The following is a 24,212-nucleotide window of genomic DNA, read 5'->3' on the forward strand; positions in this document are numbered from 1 at the left end:
CCTGGAGTCTCCCATACAGAGTGAAGTAAGTCAGAAAGAGAAAAAACAAATATCGTATGCTAATGCATATATATGGAATCTAAAAAAAAAAATGGTCTGAAGAACCTAGGGGCAGGACAGGAATAAAGACGAAGATGTAGAGAATGGACTTGAGGACAGGGGGAGGGGGAAGAGTAAGCTGGGACAAAGTGAGAGAGTGGCATGGACATACATACACTACCAAAGGTAAAACAGATAGCTAGTGGGAAGCAGCCGCATAGCACAGGGAGATCAGCTGGGTGCTTTGTGACCACCTAGAGGGGTCGGATAGGGGGAGGGTGAGAGGGAAACACAAGAGGGAAGAGATATGGGGATATATATATGCACAGCTGATACACTTTGTTATAAGCAGAAACTAACACACCATTGTAAAGCAATTATACTCCAATAAAGATGTTAAAAAAAAAAAGGAATTGTTTGGGTCTGTTAAGTTTGAGATAACCTGTTAAACTTTGATAAAGAGATCAGGTGTTGAAAATTAGTGCCTGGAAATGGAGGAAGGTCAGAGCTGGAGATAAATATTTGGAGGTCGTTAACATATAGATGACAGTTAAATCCATAGGACTAGATGAGCTCCCCTAGGGAAGTGAATAGATAAAGAGAAGGGAACTGGGATCTCCAACTTTCAGAGGCCGGTCAAGCAGTGGATAATCAGCAGAGGAGACTGAGAAAGAATGGCCAGGGAAGTGGGAGGAAAATCAGGAAAGTGTTTCTAACAGGAAGGAGTAGTCAACTGGATGGCATGATGCTGAGGTCAGGTAAGGCAGGAACAGAGAGATGACCACTAGATTTGACAACAAGGGACCCAGTCAGGTGCAGTCTCAGGGATGTGATGGACACAACCCAGCTGGAGTGGGCTGAGCAGAGGATGGGAGATGAAAAAGCAGACACTATTTCTCAGACACATCCTCAAACATAATCCTCTTTTTAGGTGTCCCCTTGCACACTTTATTGTATGTATGTATGTATGTATGTATTTATTTATTATGTCTGCTTGTTTCTACTAAGGCACGAGCACTTTCTGGACCATCCCTGACTTATTCAACTTTAAATATCCAGTGCCTAGTACTATGCCTGGCACATATCAGAAGATAAATAAACATTGGCTAAGTGAATAAATGCATATTTGACAGTTATAGTTATAATTCCTGTTCCTACCTCTTAGTCTTTTATTAAAGAAAAAACATCTCAAGCACTCAACTGAGTTTTTACCACATGGATGTGTTTTCCGGCTATCTGAGGCATCATGGTTTCCAACAATGAAAACCAAAAGCTATGATACTAAGTAAATGTCTTTTAAAAATCTACTAACACGTAAATTTACAAGTAAGCATATATAGATCCTAAAGTATCTCAAAGAATCTTATTAGAAAGTTCATGCCTGGCTCCACCCTTGAACAAGCTCACTCTTCATGGGAAAAGTCTTCTAGCCAAGGTTATCTCCATGGACCATGAACCAAGTGCCCATAACTAGTCCATGACAATGTATATGTATAACAGAAGTTTCATGTACTCATGATTATTTTTTGGTTTGTTTTTCACAAACTGTCAAACAAAAAAAAGAGAATCAAAACACCAAAACAGAAATGAAAGTAATCTGGAAGTGAAAACACTGACCCTTGCAAGGCCTTTAGGAATCATTTAAAAATGATGCTTGAAATGTAAATCCAGGCACATTGTAGAGAGTTACTTAATGTTTCAATAATCACTTGGGACAGAAACCATGGAAAGTCTGATCTTCACGTTAAAATCAAATTCAATTTTCATATTATCTGTACTGTACGACAGTCTTAAGTGCAATTTATAGAGAACATTATTGGATAAAGGAAGCCTATAAAAATCCGAGCAAAATTTGAAAATCCCTGTTCAAAACCAAAATTTCTTCCACCTAATAATTTCAACTTCCCCCAAAACATTACCAATCCCCCAAATTTCCATCTAAATGGAAAAGTTTGAGACATGTAAATAATATGGCATTGTTCTAGTCTAGCATCAGACCCAAATATACTTCTCAAATATAAAACATCTAATCAAACCTAAGTGTCGTCACCAAACAACAGACTGAGTGAATGTCCACTAAAATGGTACTTTATCTCCCCCACCCCACCCCACCCTCCCAACTCCTTCTGATTTCCCTTTTTCTACTAAGGGTACCCCTCCTAGTGCTGATGGCTAGAAATTTCCATTTAACCCTGTTCCTTTAAAATCTGTTATTAAATTCTACAGATTCTATTCATCTGTAATGTCTTGTCTCCCACTAGCATCCTAGCTTAGATCCCACTCATCTCTGACCTGGACCACATACTTCCTCCTAACTTGTCTACTGCCTTCCAGATTCATCTTATACTCATCATGCACACTGAGGACAGTAAAATCCTAAAGCATTAGCTCAAATCACCTTAAATTTCTACTCAGTGTCTCTCCAGTTTTGAGAGAATAAACTCCAACCTGCTCCAGTCTCCCTTTCCTCTCTTAAATCCAACTATATTTTCTCCTACACTCAGGGTTAAGTGGAACAAGGGTCTTCCTTGCAATTCTCAAAGCCTGCCTTAGCTTTTCTACTGCTGTCCTTTCCTTTCCTGTGCCATTCCTTCTCCTGGAGATGTGATTCCCCCCATCTAGTCTCTGCCTGTTAAAATCCTGTAAGACCCAAAGATGTTTTTTAGACCAATAACATATAGGATCCCCAACAAGAAAGAAACTTATGCTATTTGTCTAACAACCTAGTTATTATTGAACTAGTAGCAAATGCTCTGACTACTGAGTTCAATTCAAGGTGCTAATTTGATTCATGAATCTTTATGGAGCATATAGTCTAATTAATAAGATTCTCTCTTTTTATATTCTATATTAAACTGCTAGCCATGAGACTCCAGGTTTGGCCTTTGCTGGAAAAATATTAGTGGAAGCCCTTAAACCAGTTCTTCCTAAAGATTTAACGTGGCTCTAAAGAGCCATAATGCCACAACCAAAATAGATAGATAGGTAGATAAATTGAAAGGAAGGGAGGGAGGGAAAGAAAAGAAAGCAATTCTCCTCGGTAAATCTGACCTGATTTATGCCATGTTTTTCAGCTTCAATTTGGCTGTAGAGACACAGTCATTAATTTATTGTATTCTACTCCAGACCTGCTTTTCTAGATTTTTGCATTAAGTCATGGGAAATGTCCTGTGGAGCTGAGGTATGCAGGAGAGTCAAATGTGCCGTGGTTATATACATGCTCTTTTCTTTATTCTAAAACTCAGCTCACCTTACATGAAGAAATGCCCATATCATCACATTTTAGGGACATCTTCTCAAATACTCCAAATACATTTGACCCAAACTGGCAAATAATTGGGCTGAACTCTGGTGCCACAGTCCTGAGCCTCTCTGTAGTCACTGCAAGTTGTTAAAAATGACCCAGCAGTGGTTCTCCTGAAATTCTCACTTTCCTCAGTTTGCCGGCTTTATCACAAATTACCTAATAAGTGCTATGAGCACAGCTTCCATAGTTTTTTTTACAAGTGCAAATGGAGCAAATGGAAAGGTTGGATCTGGTGACTGTCCTTGATAAGCTTTCCTGTAAATCATTCCGAGAATTTTACACCCCTTTCCTTTTAAATTCTTTTCTTGAACATGTTCCAATCCTTCACATATGTTCTTTCTTTCTCCTCTCAGTTCTGGTGCCAAGGTTCCCTGTCTATCTCTTTAGGCAATCTGGCTACTGCTTTTCACTAGGAGGAGCACCCTTCTTTGCACGGAACACCTGATCAGCTGAAAAAACTTTTCAAATGCTTACTGCAAAATGGGGCACAAACTTGACTTTACTTGATAAAAAGCATTTTAATATCAAGTTCAGCCTGAAGATGGGTCTAAGTTAAAGTCAGTAAGATTAACTTATTTTAATTAAAACTGGCTATATTTAAAAACTGCAACAAAAGGAATCTGCTAAGGCAAACCTCATTGTTTTACTTAGTAAACATTTCAGCAGCAGTGGCAGCTCTGTGCTGGCAGGTCTGGATGCTAGAGTGGTGCCTTAAGGAGAACAGGGTCTTCTGTATTTGTAAAAGCAGATTATTGAACACACATGTACACACTCAAAATTGTTTGAGGGCAGGCACAAAAAGGAAGAGATAGGAAAAAGTAAGGTATGAGTCTTTTTGTGCCTTAAACCACAATGAATCAAATGCTGATATGTTCACGAGGTAAAAAGAAAGGAAAGGAGAGGATATCTCCTACTCCATGACCTGTGGGATCAGTGATTTTATAAGATCACGGAACACATTAAAGGGAGCTATTGTGAAGGACAGTAACTTTAGAGGTTTAAATAAGACTTTATGCTTTGACTGGAAATAACAGTATCTAGTAATACTGAAAGATACTGAATTCCTCATGCAAAATTAAACGTAAGTATATTTGTACAAATTTTCAAAACACTATCATTTTCCTAGAAGACACTAATAAAAGCAGGGAAATTTAAAGCCAATAATTGGAGTTGGCAAGAGAATGTGTTAACAGAATCCTTCTTAAAGTCATCTCCTTTCTCATCTTCAGGCATAGAGAATGAATGGCCCCTGCTTCCAGATGCATCTGTGCAAGACTTTTTATGTAATAGTTGGATAAACATGACAGTATTATTTGAGCCACCACCTTTGAAACTTTGAGTAAACATTAAAAAAAAAATCAACAGGCTCAGCAATAAGAGAATCTGAAAACAAAATTTTGATAAGATTTTTGTTACTACCAAATGAGTTACTCAAATGTCAAAATAAAGCCAGCTACACATTACTGAAGGAATTGGCTAAAATAAATTTTAGAATTTTGAGGTTTAATTTGAAATAGTTTTAGGATACATTTGGGAGAAATATGTAATTACAGTAACATATGCTCATTTAAAATATGTGGGGCTTATATAGACCACAAGTTCAGACATCAGTCTAGAATGACTATAAAGTTGTAATGCGTGATTTTTATTTAGTAACCTGTACCTTCATTCAAAATAACCTATCTATAGGAAAAAAAAAAGTAGTTTTGCAATATATACTAAATATCTGTATTCTGAGTTCATTCTGCAAACCATAAAAATAACTTTCCAGTTAACACTTTTTTATATATAATCAACTTGAAACTGTCTCTGTATTCAAACTGAGTGAAAAACAACTCTTAGGAGAGATTTACTCCAACTATAACTCCCATTCCTGGAATCACAATGTCTCTATCCCACACCCCAATCTCTGTTTAAAAGATTCCCAAGTTAGCTTTCCTCGTTTCTTCTCTAAAAATGGAGAACTTGAGTAATGAAGGTCAATTAGGTTTGTTTGCCTTTCGAAACAGTGAGGAATTGTTTCTAATTAAAAGATTCTGTTTCCATGAACTCTAATAAGTTCGGATACTTGCTCAATTATATCTAAAGAACATCTGTATTTAGCCTAAGTCATAGTTTCCTAAAATTCTTAAATTTACCTCCCTGAAGTCTTAGGTCAAGTGGATTAATTTAGGAGAGTAAATCCAATGGACAAAATAATCTGGATAAAAATAACTCTCTGATGCTTAATTTAGGAAATTAACCTGTTGAAATTTCTGGCTCATAGAAAGTCATCAGAAGAGGAGGCATAACAGTCATAACATTGCATGGGCCAAAGCCACTTGGAGGCCACTTGTCAAGCATCAAGCACTTTCCTATCTAAGCACAGGAATGGTAGGGGCAGTTTTATATGAGAAGTTAAAGCCATACTGCCCCCCTCCCCAGGAGAAAATAGAAACTTCTCCCTGACTAGCCAATGCATTCCAACATTTTTCCAAACGCAGCTACAATTTAAAGTTAGGAGTCCTAATGTGATAAGGGTGGAAAGTGAAAGTGTAAAAGACCAAGTATGTATCCTTCTACTAGAGGATAAAAGCTCGGCCATATGCCCACTGCTGGCAACTTTACTGTGTTGATGGGAGATCCCTGGTCTGGCCCTAGTCAGGAGGTGGGACACTGAGGACACACTGTGGGAAACTTGGCTGAACACACCAGAGGATACTGCAGTAAGTTCCAACAGTACATCATTTCTTTTTCTTCTGTCTCTTCCCACTTTTCAGCTGTCTGAAGTTAACAGTCTCACCCCAAATCCTGCTTTTCCAAGCCCCTTAAGAAGTGTTTCTGTGGCCAAAGTGACAGTGAGGGCTGGGGACAGGAACTGGTTAAGTCAGAAACAAGGCAGTGTCCAACTGCAACGGCCAAGTCAGCTTATTTCTTCCTCTTCTCCCTGCATAGTACTGCTTCTACTACCAACTTTTAGAAGAAAAGGAATCCACGGACTATCTCAATCTACCTGGGTCCAACTCAGAAGGGTACAGGGAGTTGGAAAAGTCTTCTCCCTTTCCCTTCTCTGCCTCTGTACAGACTGACTACACACATTAATTTGCATGCACAGAGATGGAAACAGATGGTAATGATATTAATAGGCAATAGAAGTAGTCAGGAGCAAGGAAAGCCATTGACTTTGGTACCTTTGACTGTAATAAATAAATAAATAAGTTAAAAAAAATCGAGAACTAAGTGGTGAGTTGGAAGAGGAAGAATTTTTGATCTGCTGTTTCTTAAGACAGTGGTATATATGTGGGGCTTTTAGAATCCAAGCATTCCAACTTTAATCCCAAGCACGTAAACACTACGGTGCAGGAGGCAGAAATGAAGGGAGAAACACAAACAGCATTCTCAGTGAGCACTGGGGGCTTCTCTGTCACCTCCCTCTCCCTGGGTACCGTACCTTCCCTGTGCTGGCCTCCTCACCCACTGCTTCCTGGTCAGTGTCTGTCAATCTTGTTGTGATCAGCTGTACAGTTCGCCAGTTGTCCCCCCAAGGTGGCTGGCTGACCTGTCCCCAGAGATGCCTCTCCCCACCCCTGTGTGTCAGTCTTTATCTGCTCCCTGGGTCTGTTTCTGACTGGAGGTTGGCCTCCTCCTGCTGGCTTCTTCCTCTCCGGTGTTTTTCTCTTTACATACCCTGACCCACCTCTTCCCACAGTCATTCCTTCCCACACCATCCCCTTGGAACAGGCAAGCTTATCTCTCCATCTTGTAGGGCTGAGTTTCTCTCCAGTGTCTGCCCCTGTGTCCCTCTGCCTGCCTATCTGGCTTCCCCCAGATGGGCCTCCCACTCCATGCTGGTGCTGGTGCTAGTCTCTTCCCTGCAGATGCACCTGTCTGGGAGTAGCTACTGACACATGCAGTTTTTATTTCTTGTATTTCCTCGCATTCCTATTGCTGCGTGACTTCCCAGTCATACATGAGACCCTTTTTCCCTGAGGCTTCATGGTGTGTAGGCAAAGTATCTTTCTCCCTGTGCACGCACTCCTCCCTCCACCCCCGAGTCTGAGTGTTTTTCACCTATGCTTCTCTGCTGGGTAACACATATACCCTGGAATGTACATCCATGTGTCCACTCAATTCTGTGAGTGCCATCCTGAGGGCATGCTCATTTCTGAGTCTCTCCTGCTGTTTACATGTACACTATCATGTGAGCTCATGTACTCCTCAAGCTGTGCACAACTGTGTGCCTCCTCCTGTGTGCATGCTTATGTAGGGGCCCCCTGAAGGTAAGTCTCCCTTGGCCCAGGTTCACACCTCTCCTGCGGTTTTGCCTCCAACTCTGGGCCTTCCTTCCAAGCATTTAAAGGGCCTGGCACTAGTGGGAGCTCAACAGATGTTAATTCCTTTCTCCACTTTTATCTGAATAACTATGAGCATGTCCGGGTGTCCCTCTGGCCCTCTGTGCCTGCTTTATGAGATCAGTTAATCGGAGCGTGTTTCCTTGGCATGGACTCGGCTATCTGTCGGGATGCCCTGTGGGTTCTCTGCTCCACGGACGGTCTCTCTTCTCAGAGTGACTGTTACCGGTCCCTCATATGGTATATCCCTCCCCTTATGCGATGCGTCCACTCTGTCTCCCTCACCCATTCACAGTACTGCATCTCCATAAACGGCTTCCCCAGGCACTCCGGTTGCGGCGTTTCTTCGCTATGCCTCCCACTCTCTCCCTCACTTTTTTTTTTTTTAAACGTGAAAACGCGTCCCTGGGTTTGTCCTCCAACTGCCGAGTACGTGAGCCTTCGCTGTGCTCGAGTTCTGTGTGTGTCCATGGATCTCTCTCCGGGACGCGGTGCGGGGTGAGAAACCCGAGTCCGCCCGGGACGCAGTGTATCCCCTCCCCACTCCTGCCCCCCCGGCCCCTCGATCCAAGTCTCCATGTCTGTGACTCTGCCTCAGACGCGAGCGACGCGTCTTTCGGGTATGAGGAGCCACGGAGACTCTCTCTCCTCAGCAACCGATGTCTTTGCTCCCGGGTGAGCGCTGGCTGTGTGTGGCTCTCGCTACGCGGTGTTGTGTCTGGGAACGCGAAGCGCCCGTGTGCCCGAGTCTCTGGAAGTGGAAGGTGTGTCCCCCTCCTCCCTCATACGCGGAGCGTCTGTGCCTCAGCCTTTCCGAGTACACGGTGTGCCCCCCGCCCCGGCCCCATACGCTCAGCGCCTGTATCCCCAAGTTCTTGCGAGTACAATGTGTGTCCCACCTTCATACGCGGAGCGCCTGTGTCCCGGTCTCTGCTGGTCCGCGGTGGTACCCCCAAAACGCGGACGGTTAGTGCCCGCCGGTCCTCTCGGGTTCGTTACCCGGACGCTGCCCTCCGCCCCCCTCCCCCCACCCCCGACACGCCGTGGGCAGAAGAGCCATCTCACTCGTCTCCCTGTTGCCTTTCTCCCTCACTGGGACAGAAAAGGCTAGAAAACCCAGGCGCCGTCGGAAAGTCCCGCAGCGGCTGCGCAGCCGAGCCAGGGCTGCGGCTGCCTCGGCCCCGCCGCCAGGGGCCGCCCGCCCGCCCGCCCGCCCGCCTCCCAACGCCCAGGCGCCCAGCTGGCCCGGGACGGCGGCGTCAGCGACCCTGCCCGGCCCTGCCCAGCCCTGCCCTGCCCCCGCGGGCGCTGACGGCAGCCTCGGCGAGCCCCTGCTCCACCGGCCCCGAGCCAGGTGCCGGGGGTAGGGAGAGACGCGGCGGGGCGGCGAGAGACACCCTCTTCCTTCTCGAGCCCGGCCAACTGCCCAGCTCACCTCGTGGCTCTGGTAGGTCTCGAGCGCGCGGATCGCCGTCTCGGTGAGCTTCACATGCAGTACGGTGGTGTTGTCCTGTCCCAGCCTCCCGCACGACAGCCCATAGCGCTGCTCCTCCCGCAGGCCCGCCGCCCCCCCTGCCGCCATCTTAAACTCCCCGGGGTGCCGCCGCCGACGCCGCTCGGGCTCTAGCCTCCACTGCGGCCGCGGCTGCTCGGGCTTCTGCAGCCGCCGCCACAGCTACGGCCATCCCGCTGCTGACGTACTGTCATATACTGCGCGCAGCCAGACCTCGAGCTGCCACCGCCGCCACCCGCCCCACCCTCCAGCCTCGTGCCCCGCCCCGGGCTCGTCTCATTGGCCCCGGTCCCCTCAGAGCCGCCCTCATTGGCCGCCCTCCACTCTCACGGGGGCGGACCCCAAAGTCGCTGGAGTTTGCTCCCGGGACGGGACGTCCGAGAGGTAAGAGGCTGACGTCGAGGTGACGCGCCAACTTAACCACACCTGACGTCACGTCTGGTCGTCTTGGCCCACTGGCCGCTATTGGCCAGGCTGGTTTGGGGGATCCCCTGCTAATTGGGTGTCCAGATTGCCTGGTCTGGTTACCTGGGGTCGAAGCCCCGCCCCTTGGGGGTATAGTAGTAGAGAGCCGGGAGTGTCGGGGAGAGTCTCTTCCTGCGCTGGTGGTCCTTGGAGAGGAGGATCCCCACCCCGAATGTGAGGCCAAGTAAGAACTTCGTCCCCCGACGGCTGCGTTAGTTTGTGGAGTAGTATGTGTGTGTGTGTGAGGGAGGTCGCTGTAGGCGGAGTCACTGGAGAGTCTCTCCTCAAAGCTCATTGCTATTGCTGAGCGACCGAAATGGGGCAGGATGCCCTTCTCCGTCATTTCACCCTAAATTTGAAATTAGTGAGTTGGCCCTTGGTTTTAAGAGTTTCTGCTAGATTGTGTGGAGCATCTTAAATACAGCACCATGCCTAAAGGTTAAATCCCTTTGGTGTGGTGGGCATAGTACTAAAGAAAACGGAATTTAAAGGTTTTTCCCACGCCATGCCCTGTTGTGATCCCAGAGAAACGGTATTCAGTTCCTTTGGAGTTCGCCATAGGAGCAGGGTTGTGCCTTTTTATGGGTCTTGGAGCGGCAGTTAGGATTTTCCTTTTAAAGGGCAGTAGAAGAGTGTGAGTGTCCTTGACCTAAATTAAGAGAAACAGCTACATCATTCTCCGGTTCGTTTGAGTTCTGTCCATTTCATTTGACAGGGATGTGGGAAAACCTAGAGTTTAAGCTATTGTGGTTAAGCGTAGATGGGTGTGTGAGGGGCTGCGGAGGCTGGGCATACTTTCCGTTCCTCGCGATGCTCCATGTGTAGGCGTGGCTAAAGGAGGAAGCCTAATCAGGAGCCCTCTTCAGGCTGTGTGTGGAGGGACTGACAGGCTTCCCGTCAGAGGGGAAGAATTAACAGGGTGATCAGCACCACCAGATAAAAACAAACCGTTCAAAGGCTTGACACTGTTGCAAGGCAGTTTTAAAAAATGATTATTTTTTTAAATTTGAGGCGATTTTTGTTTCCCTCAGATTGTAAAACCTTGTTGCGTTTTACAGGGATTCCCCAGAAAAATTTATAGGCATTTAAACAGTATTTCCCATACTTTTAAATTGGATAGGGCTATGATTTTCCAGAAAGGTCCAAGTGGGATTTTTTTCATGATTCACCTCCTCTCCTTAATAAATCCTCTAGCCTACATGTACACTACCTCTTGATTCAGACCTTCAAGAATTGTATGTGTATAGTACAAATTACAGAACGAATTCTCCTTCCACAGAATATGGGTTAAGTGGAAACACCTGTATTAAGTGTTGTTACATCACAGGAGAGCATTTTAAAAATTGATTTAACTTCAATCCACTAGATTCGGCTAGCTGTTAAGGCGTGATTAACACTTGTTAATTTAGTTTACTAGAGTGTTAATTATCTTAAATTCATTGAATAAATTAAGGCAATCACAAAAAAAATTTTTTTAAGTAATCTTATACTTGAATTATTCTTTTCTCCTGTTTGCTTTGCTTTTTGATAGGGAAGGACTGACTGACCACATATCTAAAGTTTTAATTATTTGGGGGTGGGGAGGAGAGTTTGACCAGAACAAGTAAAACCTGTATACCATTGTTTTTCTGGTGAAGGTGGGTAAATCCCCGCCCACATGGCATCTTAACTTGGCCTTCTCTTACTCAGAACTTCTGTTGACATCCAAGGGGTGGGAGAGGAGCAAGGGTGGTTTTCACTGTAGTTTTTAAATGTCTGACCCGCAGCCCCTTAATAGAAATTGATTTTCTTTTCTTAATTGTGGTAGGAAAATTTTTCTCATGCTGTATTTTAGTGAGTAACCTAATCTTTCAGTGAGTAATACAGTATATTATTGTAGTGAGTTATTGTTTGTATTTTTCCTCTTTTGAGCATTTCGACTATGGAAGGAAGCAATGAACATGTACAAAACAATAGGGTAATCTAGTTGTGTGTCTCTTCATTGCATAGTACACATTATGCCTGCCTGAATCAAATGGGCAAGTTGTGACACTGATAAGGTTAATTCCTTCTCAGGAGGCTGGTGAAAGTTGCTCTTTGGGAAGTTTGCCACTTTATAGATATTTTCTGTATCATTATTCAGTTTAATTAACAATTATTGGATGCTAAATAAATGTAAAATACTGTGGAAGATTTAAAAAATAAACAGTGTAGTCTCTTATTTAAAGAGATCTTCTGCTTGAATATGGGGAATGAACCAACAAACTCAAAGTGATTAGAGAATTAGTAAGTGCTAATTTGGGTGGTAGTGTTTATGAGCTTAAAACTTCAAAGAAAGGAGAAGTCTGCAGAAGTTTTGTGGCGGTGTGGAACTTGAACATTTTTCGAGGGTTGAGTAGATAGATTCTAGATACGTAGAGGTGGTATAGATGGGGAGAGGCCAACTAAAATTGATCTTAATGATCATTCTAGCTAAACTCATTCTTTTACAAATGAGGAGACTGAGACAATTTAAAAACAACCTGCCTAACATTACAACCAGGAGAGGCAGGGTCTGAATCAGCTCTTTAAGTGTCATTCTAGTCACTATATACACTGCGTAGCTATTGTTTGGACTTAATAACTGAGAAGAAATCTGTCTAATATGATAATTCATTGGAAGAAAAAAGTGAAAAGGAAGTAACCTTGTTCAGGACTTGCTCCATCTCTGATGTCTAGTGTGCGGTGCAGACAGAGGTTGTGTGAACACCAAGGCCATCGCTGGTCTTCAAGTGCTGGGCCACTCTTCATTCTGGGTTGCCACATATTTAATGAGCATTTCTTATTTATCCTTTGGAACTGAGGTCACCAGTTCAGATGCCTTCAGGGACCATTAGGTACCCGAAATGAGTGAAGTGGCCAGTTTGCCGCAGCGACTGAAGGTGCTGGACTGTGGTGAGCTGGGGGTGTTTAAAGGGCTCAGTGATTTTCTGGTTTGGCTGATTGTTGCCAGGTGAACCTGCAGGGACGCAGTGTTGTCCGATCTTCTAATTTTTCAAGAAAAGCTGTAAATCGAAGATTTTTACATGGACTTTCTGAGTTTATTTGTTGGCACCTTACTAAAAATGTCAATAAACGTTTTGTGGACGTTAAAAAAGTCTCTTGGCCTGAGTTAGCCCACAGCTTTCTAGTTTTCAGTCTCTGCTTTAGTGCTTTTCAGTGCTGAAGGCCATTCTGTCTTATACATGTCTTAGTAGTTTTGTGAGTTATTTCTTAAAGCCACTTATAAAATAGTTTCTACTAATGTCTTAATACAAGGCAGTGGCTTCTGTTATGAAAAGAGAACACAGACGTTATGGAGTTACAGCTGAGAAGCAAAAATCTCCTTCTTTCCTTGGACACAGCTGAAGTAGGAGCTTGATGGTTTTAAAGGAACTTCACTAAATGTTCATAGAGAATAAAAGTGAAATACCTACAGAAGGGACATAAATATTTGTTGCCTAAACACAAATTTTAAGCTGAGCAATTGTTGTGTGGCGTGTGATTGTTTTTTACTCCATTCCACTCAAGTGTAAGATACGTCATATTGCATTATTTATCATCATCATCATTATTGGTAAATCTGGCTCTGAGCCCCCCATCTCTCTGTGTGGTAGAATAATAAATCTACAGGTGTTACAGAGGTCCCAGAATATATGGGGAGGGCTCTCTGGTCTATGTCCATTGATGCTGGTATAATCCATTAGAAGCTCAAGAATTTCCCTTTAGGAAGGGTTTAAGATTGGGTGCAATCTGGATGGAAGGAACCAGGGGATGTGAATTAAAACTGGGTTTACATAGCAAACATACTGGTTTTACTTTAGATTGTGTGTTTATATGGCCATTGCATTGAGGGTGGCATTGATAGGGATTATGAGAAGGGAGGCTGAAACTTTCCCTCGTCACTACTTAGCACTGAAACATTTATGATGGTGGTCTATGTGATTTCCTGAGAGGTATAGCTCATCTGGGAACTGGGGTACTAGGTCCAACTCTCCTCTCCACGTGTGTCCTTTCCTGGGGAGCTGAAAAGACAGTGGACTTGGGCCGAACCCTTCCTGGGATTGGCAGCCTCTTCCCCTTCCCAATCTTGGGGGAAGCTATCCCAGCTCTAGACTACTCTCTCTACAGTCTCTTAGTCTCCAAAGTTCTTTCCTCCAACTAGGACCCTCTGGTTCTTTTCAAAAATTGTAATCTGGGAATAAGTATCCCCCTGCCCCCAAGCCCCTCTCACTTCCTCCCCTCCAGTTCAAATTCCTTCTTTCTCTGGGTGGTGCTGTGTAGAAGGTGAGGTGGGCGGGGTTGTCTCTCATTCTCTCAGCTATATGGAAAATACAGCTCTGGCTTCCTAAGACAGAAATACCCAGTCCTGACTGACACTTTTCTGGGCTTCTCTCCCTCTTTGTTCCTTGCCTTTCCCACTTGAAGAGCAGTCTCTAGGAAGTTGTATGTCTTTTGACATACAAAATGACTTTGGTTTAATTCTCCTGCACACCAATAAAACTCTTTCCCTCTGTACTGACTGAGAAAAATGTCCTGTCCACAGAATTGCACAATATAGTGACCAAAATGTCCCTTTCTCCCACATGATAATTGTTTTTGTGGCTTTTCAGTATAGTGCAAAGTGCCCTGAAAGGTGTCAAATAAGCTCTGAGAATGAGAAGCATGGTAAAGAGTGACCTCACAACTCTTAACTGTTTCCATGCTGTTTTGTACTGAAAAGGAGCACATGCATTTCTCAATAAACTGAGGAAGTAGGAAGATTAGATGGGGCAAAATGCCTGTTCAGCTTTTCACTTTAAAACATACTAATAGTGGACCAAATGCCATCAACATCTCGAACAATATTGATAATTAATAATAGCTTGAATTCCTGATGGGACTTTGCATTTTAAAAACAATTAAGTTATATTATCTTGGCTTCCCTGGTGGCGCAGTGGTTGCGCGTCCGCCTGCCGATGCAGGGGAACCGGGTTCGCGCCCCGGTCTGGGAGGATCCCACATGCCGCGGAGCGGCTGGGCCCGTGAGCCATGGCCGCTGAGCCTGCGCGTCCGGAGCCTGTGCTCCGCAACGGGAGAGGCCACAACAGAGGAAGGCCCACGTACAAAAAAAAAAAAAAAAAGAACAAGTTCAATAAATAGAAAACATTTACAAACATAGTAGATATTAATCCAACTATAGTAATAATTGCTTTCAATGTTAATGGTCTAAGTGTACCCATTAAAAGGTGCATTAAAGAAAACAAACCACAAGACCCAACTGTATGTTGCCTATGAGAAGGATATGAAATACAGAAGGAAAAACAAGTTATATTATCTCTTTGAATTTTCTCTGTACTCTGTGAGATAGTCATTGTTTTATACTAATTTTACCTTTAAGGTAACTGAGGCTCAGAGAGGCTGTGATCACCCCGTTGGTAAGTGACGGAGCTTGGTCAGAACCTAAAATTTCCTTTTCCAAAACTAGCACTTCTGTCTTTGAACATGGCTCTAAGGTCTGAGGAATTACACTGAACGTGTCAGGTTGTCACAGTAAAATTAATAAAAAGGAAATGGTTGGTTCTACTTTGAGGGGCAGCTTGGGGGTTGGTTTTGTTGTTGGTCTTTTTTTTTTAATTTTTAAATTTAATTTAATTTATTTTTTATACAGCACGTTCTTATTAGTTATCTATTTTATATTGTCGTTGGTCTTGAAAGGACTTAAGTTCATTTGAATCACCCCTTCCACACAAACACCAAATATTCTGTTAAATAGTTAGAAGGTAAATAAAATATTTCATTTAGCTTTGGTTTATTATAGCTAGCATATTGACTTTAGTGAGATTTATGAAAGCGTTGGTCTTGAAAGAAGGACTTAAGTTCATTTGAATCACCCCTTCCACACAAACACCAAATATTCTGTTAAATAGTTAGAAGGTAAATAAAATATTTCATTTAGCTTTGGTTTATTATAGCTAGCATATTGACTTTAGTGAGATTTATGAAAGCTAATTCTATTTTTATGTGTGGCATAGATAATTTGTGATATATTGGAACCCTTGGTATAACAAATGTGTGCACAGGTGCCCATTTAAAATGCTCATCTTGGGAATTCCCTGGTGGTCCAGTGGTTAGGACTCTGGGCTTTCACTGCCTAGGGTGCAGGTTCAGTCCCTGGTTGGGGAACTGAGATCCTGCAAGCTGCATGGCACAGCCAAAAAGAAAAAAAAAAAAGAAAATGCTTGTCTTATAATTTTAAATTATAAGGATTTATACTTGTTATATCTTTGCTTTTATTGCATATTGTTCATATCTATGATTTATTTGATAATCAGTCTTTGGTGAAAAGCACAATCCCCAATGATATCACTTGTTCCAAAAGCAAAATACCACTCACTTTATAGCATGATTTCAAGAACATATTATGGCAAAAAGTAGAAAAAATATATATCACACATATGAACACAGAAGCTTTTCTGTTTCTACTTAGAGAATTAGAATTGCATTTGCCCTGATCCCATTTTGTTTTCAGTCAGCAGTTTATTCAAGTATCATATTTATCATCTTTGATCTTTTGATCTGTCATGGCTTTCACTGTTGCTTTGGATTTTGGAAATTTAAGAACCAACATGACCCTTATAGGTTAGAATATTTACAGAATTCGAAACAGGGCAGTATAGTCTAACAGGGGATGTAAGATATGAGAATAAGGGATATTAGATGAGAAGCACCATTCAGGCACTAATTCCTAACCAAGGGGGGAAAGTGGCGGGGGAAGCGGGGGGTGATGAATTGGGAGATTGGGATTGACATGTATATACTAATATGTATAAAATGGATAACTAATAAGAACCTGCTATATAAAAGAATAAATAAAATAAAATTTTTAAAAAAGTGATTATTTGCAAAAAGTATTTAAGAGTAAAAGATCGTTGCTACCGGTAGTAGTCACATATTTACTGAATAAAGTTTCATGGCTGTACATTGACTATTGTCCATCCTGAGTGGATTAAAACTTCAGTTCAATTGTAGGAATATTATACACCTGGAAAAGGAAAGGAATACATTTTTCTCCAAGGGCTGATATGGTTGCATAGTACTGCCCCCTTCAAATTGTTATAGCAAATTAATTTTAATGATGACTAATTAACAGAAATGTGCTTATAATCTGTAATCTGGGGACTTCCCTGGTGGTCCAGTGGTTAAGAATCTGTCTTGCAATGCAGGGGACTCCGGTTTGATTCTTGGTCAGGGAACTAAGATCCCACAGGTCGCGGGGCAACTAAGCCCGCATGCCACAGCTACAGAGCCCATGCGCTCTGGAGCCCTCACGCCACAACTAGAGAGCCAGCGCACTGCAACTACTGAGCCCGTGTGCATGCCAGAACTAGAGAGAAACCCATGCACTACAACGAAAGATCCACGTGCCACAACTAAGACCCGATGCAGCCAATCAATCAATCAATCTGTAATCTGGTCTTGGAAGCAGGGCCATTAACTGAGAATGAGGAGAATTGCTCTCTGTTTCTGATTCTGTACCTCTTGATTCTCTATCTTTGCCTTGAATAAATCACTTCTCTTATGTGTAAAATTATTTTAGGTAATTTTAAAACTCTGGTTATTTGAATTGTGATAGTTCTCTTCAATATTTCTCAACTGAGGGACTTCCCTGGTGGCGCAGTGGTTGGGAGTCTGCCTGCCAATGCAGGGGATGCGGGTTCAAGCCCTGGTCCAGGAAGACACCGCATGCTGCAGAGCAACTAAGCCCATGAGCCACAACTACTGAGCCTGCGTGCCACAACTACTGAAGCCCTCGTGCCTAGAGCCTTTGCTCTGAAACAAGAGAAACCACCGCAATGAGAAGCTCGTGCTCTGCAAGGAAGAGTAGCCCCCGCTCACTGCAACTAGAGAAAGACTGCACGCAGCAACAAAGGCCCAACGCAGCCACAAATAAATAAAGAAAAAGAATAATAAAAATCTTAAAAAAAAAATTTCTCAACTGAGCCAACATAAAAAATATTAAAAGTATAAAGTATGATTTGATTTACCTGCAAAAGAGTATTAGCCTCATATTGTAATATAAATATATCAAAATCAATGTTATACACCTTAAGCTCACACAATGTTGTATATCATTTATATCTCTCAATTTTTTAAAAAAGTATTAGTCTCTAACAGAGATAGTCACATTTCTTAAAAACAACAGTCCAGAATGTTAATGATCTATTGTAACTCTGACCCGTGGTAAAAAAAAATGGTACTGGCGTCAGCAGATTGTATTAAACTTCAATAGTATAGAAAGCCAAGCAGCATGATTTAGCTTTGTCAAATGTTGACATTTCTTGTATTCTGCATGGAGGAAGAGGTCTGTCCTATGTAGATTTTGAATTGATCAGTATCTTTGCTTCAATTTTAGTTTCCTGAATCTTTAAAAAAAAATGTTTCTGTCTTGTGGGTTTAAAATTAACCTGTTTTTTACACACTCACTCTAAGCATATCTGTTTGAATAGATCAATTGAATGTTATTTTTGACTGTTTTCCAAAACAGAACATGGCATTGGAAATTTACTTTAAAAATAGAAAATTTAAAGCATGTCTTGGTTTGCAATGGCAATTCCAGAAGTTTTGCTGTAAAATATTCAAGTGTTAGCTCAGAATAAACTCTTTAAAATTTATTTTTAATTTACATACAGTAAAATTTACTTTTGTTTTAGACAAACAAAATAGTTCTATTACTCCCAACAAACTCCCTCATGCTGTTCCTTTGTAGTCAGACCCTTCTCCCCTCCCTCTTAACCCCTGACAACCACTGATCAGTTCTCTATTCCTACAGTTTTGCTTTTTCAGAATGTCACATAAATGGAATCATACAGTATGTAGCCTTTTTGGTCTGGCTTCTTCCACTTAGCATAATGCATTTGAGATTCATCCATGTGGATGAATATATCTGTAGTTTGTTTCTTTTTATCGCAAAATAGTATTCCATTATGGATGCATCACAGTTTGGTTATCAGTTGCAGGATATTTGCATTCTGTCTAATTTTTGGTGATTCTGAATAAAACTGCTATAAACATTTGCAAGTGGTTTTTATGTGAACATGAGTTTTATCCCTTTGGGCAAATACCTAAGTGGGATTAATTGCATATAGTAAGTGTGTATTTAACTTTATAGTAAACTGTCAAACTATTTTCCAAAGTGGCTATCCCATTTCCTTTTTATTTATTTATTTATTTTGGAGTTTGGGCTTCTCTGTGTACTTACCAACACTTAGTGTTGTCAACTTTTTGTTTTTAATTTTAGTCATTCCAGAGGATGCATATTAGTGTCTCATTGTGGTTTTAATTTGAATTTCCCTAATGACTAATGATGTAGGGTACGTTTTCATGTGCTTATTTGTCATTTTTATATCTTCTTTATTGAAGGGTCTTTTCAGATCTTTTGCCAATGTTTAAAATTGGGTTGTTAGTCTTCATATTGTTGAAGTTTGAAAATTCTTTGTGTAATCTGGATATAAGTTCTTTGTCAGGTATGTGATTTGCAAATATTTTCCCCCAGTCTCTGGTTTGTTTTTTAATTCTCTTAAAGTATCTTTTGCAGAGCAAAATGTATCATTTTGCAGAGGAAAAAAAGTTTTTAATTTTGATGAAGTCCAATTTATAAATTTTTTTTAAAGACAGTAGTCTTAGTGTTAAATCTAAGAACTCTCTGCCTATCTCAAAGCCACAAAAATTTTCCATATGTTTCCCCTAAATGTTTTACATTTACGTTTAAGTCTGTGGCCCATTTTGAGTTAATTTTTGTAAAAGATGTGAGATAAGTGTCTAGGTTCATTTTCTTTTCCCACATAATAGATTTGCACCATTTGTTAAAAAGGTGGTCTTTTCTCCGTTGAAATGCCTTTGCACCTATATCAAAAATCAGTTGGCCATAGTATTGATGTGGGTCTATTTCTGGACTCTTTTCTTTATTGATCTATGTGTCTATCCTTTTCCCAATACCATACATTGTCATGATTATTGTAGCTTTACAGAATTAACTTTAAACACCTCTGCTATGAAGAAACAAATTCTCTATAGCATTCTAGTCAATTTCCTTTTATTTTTTTATTTTTATTTTTTTTGCGGTACGCGGGCCTCTCACTGTTGTGGCCTCTCCCGTTGTGGAGCACAGGCTCCGGACGCGCAGGCCCAGCGGCCGTGGCTCACAGGCCCAGCCGCTCCGCGGCATGTGGGATCTTCCCGGACAGGGGCACGAACCCGTGTCCCCTGCATCGGCAGGCGGACTCTCAACCACTGCCACACCAGGGAATCCTCTCAAGTTCCTTTTAAATCTTATTATCTAAGCAAATGGATTATTTCTCAACAATTTCAATGTCTTCTGTCTTCATTCAGTTTATATACTGATTATAAATTCAGCATGGGCTGTAGCCATACTTCTTATATTCCTTCCCTGGATAGAAAAAGACCCCAGTGGACTATGACATTTAACTAGAGCTTTCTCTGCATCACAGTCTAAATGCAAAAATTTGTGGTGGGCTTTCCCCTCCTCTCACGGGCCCCACCACCCAGGCTGAGCTGCCCAGACAGTGACACCCTACCACCCAATTGACAACCAGCTTCCTGTCTGGTAGAGTGGCAGTTGGTGGAAGCCAGCTGTTATGATTCATACCATTTAAGATTTCTGCCTTTGAGAAGTGACGCTAATAGAGCCATGCTGAATGGTGTCTGATTGGGAGAATTTTCTTTATGAAAGAGGTTTGATTTCTAGTGCCTAAGCAATTGAACTTTTTTTTTTTTTTTACAGGTACGTTTCAATTTCTAGTTTCTGTGTGAGCTCAGTTAGGTAGATAAATGTTGTTTTTATCAAGTGTTTGTACTTGCTGTATTTCTTCCTGAAAAACGAGCATGGAAACTTCTGTAATAAAAGGTTCTTGTGTGTTACCAATTCTTTAATAGTTTTATAAGTTTTCAGGCTTCTGATATTCTCCAAAAGGCAAAAAATTCTCTGCCCAGGGTAGGATTACACTTTGAATTTGGTGAAATAATTCTCATGTGCCTGAGGGGATAGCTTCATATATCTTGTGGACATGGTCTTTCTCTTAGGCTGCTGAACCCAAAATCTTGGGTTTTTTGGTTTGTTTGAGTTTTTTGTCATTTTGTTAGCTCAGATAGACTTATGAATATTATTTAAAAGTAGAATATTTGTTAGGAGGGCAGAGAATTTTGCCACCATAGGGACAAGTTTTTGTGCCATTCAGTCAGTAAATATACTGGAAAGATCAATATAAGAAAAAATTTTAAATATCGTTAAGGGAAAAGTGTACTGATTTTTATGTGATACCCCAAATTAACATTGTCCTTACTTTAGAGAAACAGAGAGAGCATGATGATGAAGGAAAAAGGCAGTGATGAAGTTTGGGTCATACCGATCATAGTACCAGTCAAGAGGTGGGGAGGGAGCCTGTTTGCAGCAGCCTTGTACAGGATGGGCCAGATTTCTATAGGGATGCTGATGGCATCTTTGCTACCTGCTGAATCATGCCCCAAAATATGAGAAAGTCAAATTGTGACTGGAATTTTTCTAATAGTAAGAAGTGCTGATTTCCTATAGCCGATTAAAGTTGTGCTAAAAGTTCAACATTTTATAGCATTTGGTAGTGAGAAGTGAGTTTTAGCTTTGGTTTAGTGATACCCTAGGGCAGAAGTTCTCAAACTTTGAAGTATGTAAGGATCCCCTGGGGACCTTGTCAAAATTTAGGTCCCTAGACTCCAGCCCTGAAGGTTTGGATTTAGCAGGTCTGGGGAGTGGCCAAGAATCTGCATTTTAACAACCTCACTCTGTTTGGCACCCTGAGTCATCTCTCAAGAAGTTACAAAATTCTCCTAACAAAAACTGTTGTCACTCAACTTAATTTTTAAAATACTATTTCACTTAGAACAAGTAGGTGTTATGAAATGTAATGATTGATCTTCAGAATTCCAAAGTGGTTAGCCATAACTAGTTTAGATTCCCTAGGTGTGAACTAAGATGTAACATGCAATGGGCAGTATACAGAAGCTTACATTAGATTTCTTTCAATTAGAAGTTATTAGTTACACAATTTCCATTTCCAGGTCATCTGTGCATCCACAGATGGTATTAGATAAGAGAGGTAGACCAGGCATAGATACCTAGGGAATTTCACAAGGTTCTTAATAATCATTTATTGCCTACTGTGCCCTTAATGATGTTGCTCAGGATCCCATTAAGTTAGCTGTGAATATAGTAATTGGTCCCTGGACAATAGCCAGAGGGTGTTGAATCCTGTGTCTCTACCCATTCTGGTCATGTTAGAGACAAGATAGAAATTGTTGCATATAATCCTTTCTGGGGACAAGGCGGCCTGTGCTCCAAAGGAGATTTCTTAAAACACAGCAGGAGTCCCTAGAGAGTCTTCCTCTAATTCAGGCAGGCACTTATGACCTACTTTTGAAGGTAATTTGAAAATCCCATCAAAAACAAGCAATCAAAAACCAGCTTCTCCACAAGGTATTTTGTAGACCAAGCATTGCATCCTTTCTATCTGCTCACACCAACAGCTTGAATATATTTTGGTTAGGATTTTCCCCTCCCTTTAATGATAGTTAGGTAAGATGGAGAATTTCTAGTTTCTGGACACAATGCAACTGCACAAATGAATATGATAATGATGTAAATTGGTTCTTCCTGTATGTAACAAAAAGAATCAGATTTGTTGACTTGGTGTTCAAATTCAGACAAAGTTCTGCAGATTGCAGAATGATAACACCCAAGCCAGAGGTTCTTTCTCCTCCTTGGAAGCCCCATGCTTGTGGTTTATGTAGTACCTTCCAAAACTTTTCAAAGCACAACTTTGATAAGGCAAAAAAGAGATTCATAGAGTCTTCCAGAGTTGGAAGGTACTTTAAAGAACATCCAATCCTATCTCTTACCTAAATTTTGAATCTCATCTTGCTCTACTTTAACTCTCCCACTTAATTGTCAGCCTCTTAAGGGAGAAGTTTCTATTTTACTCATGCATTTTTATTCAACATGAAATTATATTAATAATCAAGTTTAGCTTCTTGAGAAAGAAGGCTTCATTTTTCACAGTTGGACTAAATAAATATTTGTGAGCTTCATCACTAAGTTGGCTTGTTTTTCTCATTTTCCCTGTTTTCCGGTTGCATGGGTTTGGCTGCCACATTTCCTCAGTTTAGATCCTTGCCCTGTCACTTACTAGTTGTGTGATCCTCGGCAAGTTACTTATCCTCTCTCTGCCTTAGTTTTCTTTTCTCTAAAATTGCACTCAATAAATGATAGCATTATCCTGATCACCACCAGCCAGACTATGCTGTCCTAATTTTCATTGTTTCAAGGTGTCTTTTACAAAATTTATGTCATTGCCTCTATTTTACTGGTGCTTTTAGCTCTCCCTAAAGTCAGTCTGCATTTTATACATTTATTCATTTCTGACTGTTTCTTCTGAGTATATATATCCTGGGTAAGAATTATATGGCAGCGTTCTAGTCTTTGGGAAGATAGCTTGAAGGGTTGCGAAATTCATAGCATAACGCAGGTTGTGATGCAGCCTGGAATGATCCTAGATCTTTCGCTTACTTCAGTTTACCTCCTTAAACCTCAATTCCTCACAAGTAAAGTGGAGATGATGATAAATTGTACCTATGTTATGAGGTGTAGTATTAAATGATTATGTAAAAGCTTTCAGAATGGTGACTAGTATATAAAATAGATTGCCATGCCTAAGCCCCTCTCTAAGAGTCTGATTTAATTGATCTGGGGTTGGGCTCAGGCATCTGTATATTTAAAAAACTTTAGGGGACTCTAAGGTGCAGTAGGATTGAGGACCACCAGACTGGATTATTCTCAAAGTCTAGCCTCATTAGCAGTGTTACCGTCTTAAATGCTTGTGCTTCCTGTCCTTTCATTTTACGGTTTAAGTTCTGTCTAAAAAATACTGTGGGAAGACTAGTTATTTGAAAGCGGTAGAAAGTAGGACAAATTAATAGTTACAATTATTTAGTTAGTACATACTGAATATACTTTATTATGGTAGTTTCCCCATAATTCTAAGGCAAGCAATTTTTCAATTGAAAATATAAGAAGGAGTTTTTAGGCTGCTTTGACTAACTGCCCTACAGCATCATATGGAAATCACTGGTTTAAAAAAAAACAAACTTCATGATTCAGTTAACAGGGTCAGGATATGTATGCTCATGTAGAGCAGAGGAGTTAATTAATTGGGTGTTTGGAGTCTGATATGTTGTAATAAATTGGGTTATCAGGTGGTGGCTTAATTGGGCTGTTGAATGAGTTAGCACCCCTTAAATGTGGGAAGTTCATACTTAGCGTTATCACTCCTGTTAGTGAATGGATGGCTGTATCCAAAAGATCAAAGTACATTTCTGAAAAAAATCCAAGTAGTTAGTATCAAAGAATAATGAGTATCAGAGGCATTAGGGCCCTATCATGTAATGTTGCTAATGCCCCCTATAATACTGACTGCAGACAAACGGGGGAAATAGTAAGAGGAAAACTAAAATCACCTGTAATTCCATATCC

At 41.3% G+C, this 24,212-nt stretch overlaps 2 protein-coding genes across 16 annotated transcripts in view; one reads left to right on the plus strand and one right to left on the minus strand.

Moving 5' to 3' along the window:
• The window catches only part of ELL2 (elongation factor for RNA polymerase II 2), a 75,720-nt gene extending 66,340 nt beyond the window's left edge, over positions 1–9,380 (minus strand). The window contains exon 1 of the mRNA XM_007110076.4: positions 9,113–9,380. Within this exon, the coding sequence (XP_007110138.1) occupies positions 9,113–9,259 (147 nt within the window). The 5' untranslated portion in view covers positions 9,260–9,380. The remainder of the gene's footprint in view (positions 1–9,112) is intronic.
• LOC114486744 (tigger transposable element-derived protein 1-like) overlaps positions 8,982–24,212 on the plus strand; it is a 570,985-nt gene continuing 555,754 nt past the window's right edge. For 8 of the 15 annotated variants that reach the window (XR_008618082.1, XR_008618085.1, XR_008618086.1 and 5 more), the window contains exon 1: positions 8,982–9,124. The gene's annotated coding sequence lies outside the window, so the exon portion shown is untranslated. Of the gene's footprint in view, positions 9,125–9,497; positions 9,575–9,645; positions 9,840–24,212 lie in introns of those variants that run through there. The other 7 variants (XR_008618084.1, XR_008618088.1, XM_055086685.1 and 4 more) reach the window with 3 other exon arrangements.

The sequence above is a fragment of the Physeter macrocephalus genome, chromosome 8 (genome assembly GCF_002837175.3).
Source record: "Physeter macrocephalus isolate SW-GA chromosome 8, ASM283717v5, whole genome shotgun sequence".
Lineage (NCBI taxonomy): Eukaryota > Metazoa > Chordata > Mammalia > Artiodactyla > Physeteridae > Physeter > Physeter macrocephalus.